Raw genomic sequence first — 2,872 nt, forward strand, 5'->3', positions numbered from 1 at the left:
TTTTTGGTAACAATATGAATTGGAGATGAGACAGAAAATATTTTATTCGATTAGTTCTCCAACTGGCTTTTGCTCTTCTCCTTCCAGAGGTTTCATATAGATCCACACCCAGAAATCGATCGGCTTGAGTAGCCTATAAATTTATGCAACTCTTTTTAATCTTCTCGGGTTCATTTGGAGAGCCTAGTGAAGTAAAAGAACTAATTTCATAACCAAATGCACATATCAAATGGTTTAATTAATTAGGTGAAATTGTGGGTGACCATCTTTTGATCACAAGAGGGGTTTAAGGCTTAGACCCTACACTAACTCCTGCCTATGAAAGAAAACAAATTTCCTACTCCAAGGGTATGCTTGGTAGCCAAGAGAAGAAAAGAAAAAAAAAAAAATCTAGAAAAGAGAAGAAAAGAAATAAAATGAAATGATAAGAAAATAGAAAAAGTATGTGTGTTTGACTATCATTAGAAAAAAAGAAAAGAAAAGAAAAGTTTTTGTATTTTCTCACGTTTTCTTGTGTTTTTGGCAAGATTTTTCTTGGTGGAAAAAAGAAAACTTCACTATTCCTAAGGTGAGTTTTAAAATTCAAAAAAGAATCTTCTGTTAAGTTATGTACATTTTTCTTTTCTTTTCTTTTTTTCTCTTGGCAACCAAACACAGCCTAAGTGTTACCTAACCAAAAAAAAAAAGTTTCCAACTACTCCAAGAAATGCCATGGTTCCTAGAAAAAGAATTGAATTTTATGGAAGAGAAACTAACCATTGCCATTACATGACTCTAGAAGACGAGGAAAGAATATAATTAGATGAAATGAAACTGATTGAGGATAACTTGCTGTAGACGAATGTGTAAACATGAGGAATAAACCAAACAAACAACAACATAATAGACGAATTTTACGTGATTTGATACAGATACCTACATCGACCTAACCAAACATAGATTTTTCCATTCAACCTAAAAAACTCTTTACACCACATTCCACCTCATAACAATTATCTCCCATTTGCTTATGTTAAGATTTTCACCACGTAGAGGAAATCCAAAAACTGTAATCTCCGCATAATTACAATTCTACTCAGTTCATGAAATGGGCCTAAAACCCTATCCAATTACGATTACAAGCTAAATAAATATTACAGGGATCCATATAATACAGGACACATCCAACCCTAACACCATTTTTTTTTCATGAGAATCTCACCATTATTTCAAGTGTAGTAGTGAAGTATCCCATGTTTGGAAGTAATTAACAGTTTCTGCAAGAGAAGTATCCCATGCTTGGAAGTAACAGTTGCTGCAACACAACATCCTACCCAGTAGGATGCTCTGGTGCTCTATCTGCAACAATCCCCTCAGTTATCCTTTTTACAAGGTTCTGGTCCATTGGAGGCCGATATGGATGCAGTGGTATCAAATTAGTGTCAAGAAAGTTCAGAATAATCACCATAGCTACTGATGCAACAACCATTGGTATTGGACCAAAAATCCATAGCAACAATGTTGTGGCAAAGTACAATGCACGAAGCCCAAGGGAACAGAAATTGCTTCCCCTTATCACTGCCAACTGCACATATTTCACGGGCATATCGGTATGTGGTGTGCTAATCAGGAAGTTAGCATGAACAAAGTACCTTGCTGACTGCACGAATGATGCAAAGGCAATAAGGAAAAAGGAGAGAAGTGTGATGTACTTAAGGGAGGTGGTGGAGGGGCTTGTGTCTCCATAGATTAGTTTGTTGATGAGGAGGTTGTTGGAAGAGCTTCCAAACCATGTTCCAATAAGAGAGCCGAGTGTAATGGATATGGATGCTAAGAAGGTTGCAGCTGATTCGTTGCTGGAGATCACTTGTAGAGCCAGTCCCATATCCTTGAGATCTGCCTGGATGCCCACAAAGGGTATGAGATAATTTAGCTTCTTTTGTTGATCAATTCAGAAATCATCCAATGAAACTTGGGATGGGGATGGGGATGGGGATGGGGATGGGGGTGGAGTGGGGTATGGGCAATTCTTACCATCATCATTCTCTCAACCCAAGCCATCTTGTTGTGGTTCTCATAGCCAATGACAGTGGTTTGTGGAGCTGTGAGTATTCTATAGAGGAGGAAGAGATGGTAGCTGAACATTATGATCAACCCAGCAGGGACCAAAAATATATCAAGATTATCTTCCCGAATCCACATTCTCTTCCAGTTCTTATGTTACGTTTCCAGAAATAATGTGTTTAAATATAAATTGACATTTTTTTTTTATATGGGTTTGCTTAGGAATAAGCCTTTAGATAAGCAGCAAGAGAGCTAAGAGAGGCTTGCAAGCAATAGAATGGGTTCCTTGTTTTCCAATTTATGGGAATAATTGAGAAGATACAGACGAGAAATATTGATTGGCTCATGCTTAACGGTTAATCCATAAAGTCACTTGACCGATGAAAAGCAAGTGGGCACAGCCGCACAAATGAGAGGCTTAATTTACATGTCTCCATCAGTCTTGGCAGACTGGTTCAACTGCTCCAAATGGGAAATCACTGTTTCTTGTTTGTAATGTAAAAGGCTGTGTGATTAAGACAATGATATATAATAAGCATAACCCATATGAAGGTGACACGTCAAATTGAAGATCTTGGATCAGTTTCTCGTATGAGAATCATTATCCTACTGTGCTTGATTACCACATGGAATTCACTCATTGGGAAAATTTGTTGTTTGAAGAGAGTGAAAGAGAATAAGTGAATTTTATGTGTAGGTCAGGCACAACACCTACGAAGACATGATCAGAACTCCGCATTAAGTGAGATCACCTATAGGAAAAAAAGTGAGCCCTGATTGTTTGATGGCAAAAAAATGAAATAGAACATTTTAAAGGTTTTTCATAAAA

General features: G+C 37.2%; 1 protein-coding gene across 1 annotated transcript; it reads right to left on the reverse strand.

Annotated features, from left to right (window-relative positions):
• Window positions 1–854: 854 nt before the first annotated feature.
• LOC122094431 lies at window positions 855–2,192 on the reverse strand. Its single transcript, XM_042665234.1, has 2 exons — window positions 2,014–2,192; window positions 855–1,879 (listed from the first exon to the last, which is right to left on the reverse strand). The coding sequence occupies exons 1-2, from the start codon at window positions 2,179–2,181 to the stop codon at window positions 1,310–1,312; spliced, it is 738 nt and encodes a 245-aa protein (XP_042521168.1). The 5' UTR covers window positions 2,182–2,192; the 3' UTR covers window positions 855–1,309.
• Between the last annotated feature and the right edge of the window lie 680 nt (window positions 2,193–2,872).

Source organism: Macadamia integrifolia, chromosome 11, assembly GCF_013358625.1.
Source record: "Macadamia integrifolia cultivar HAES 741 chromosome 11, SCU_Mint_v3, whole genome shotgun sequence".
Lineage (NCBI taxonomy): Eukaryota > Viridiplantae > Streptophyta > Magnoliopsida > Proteales > Proteaceae > Macadamia > Macadamia integrifolia.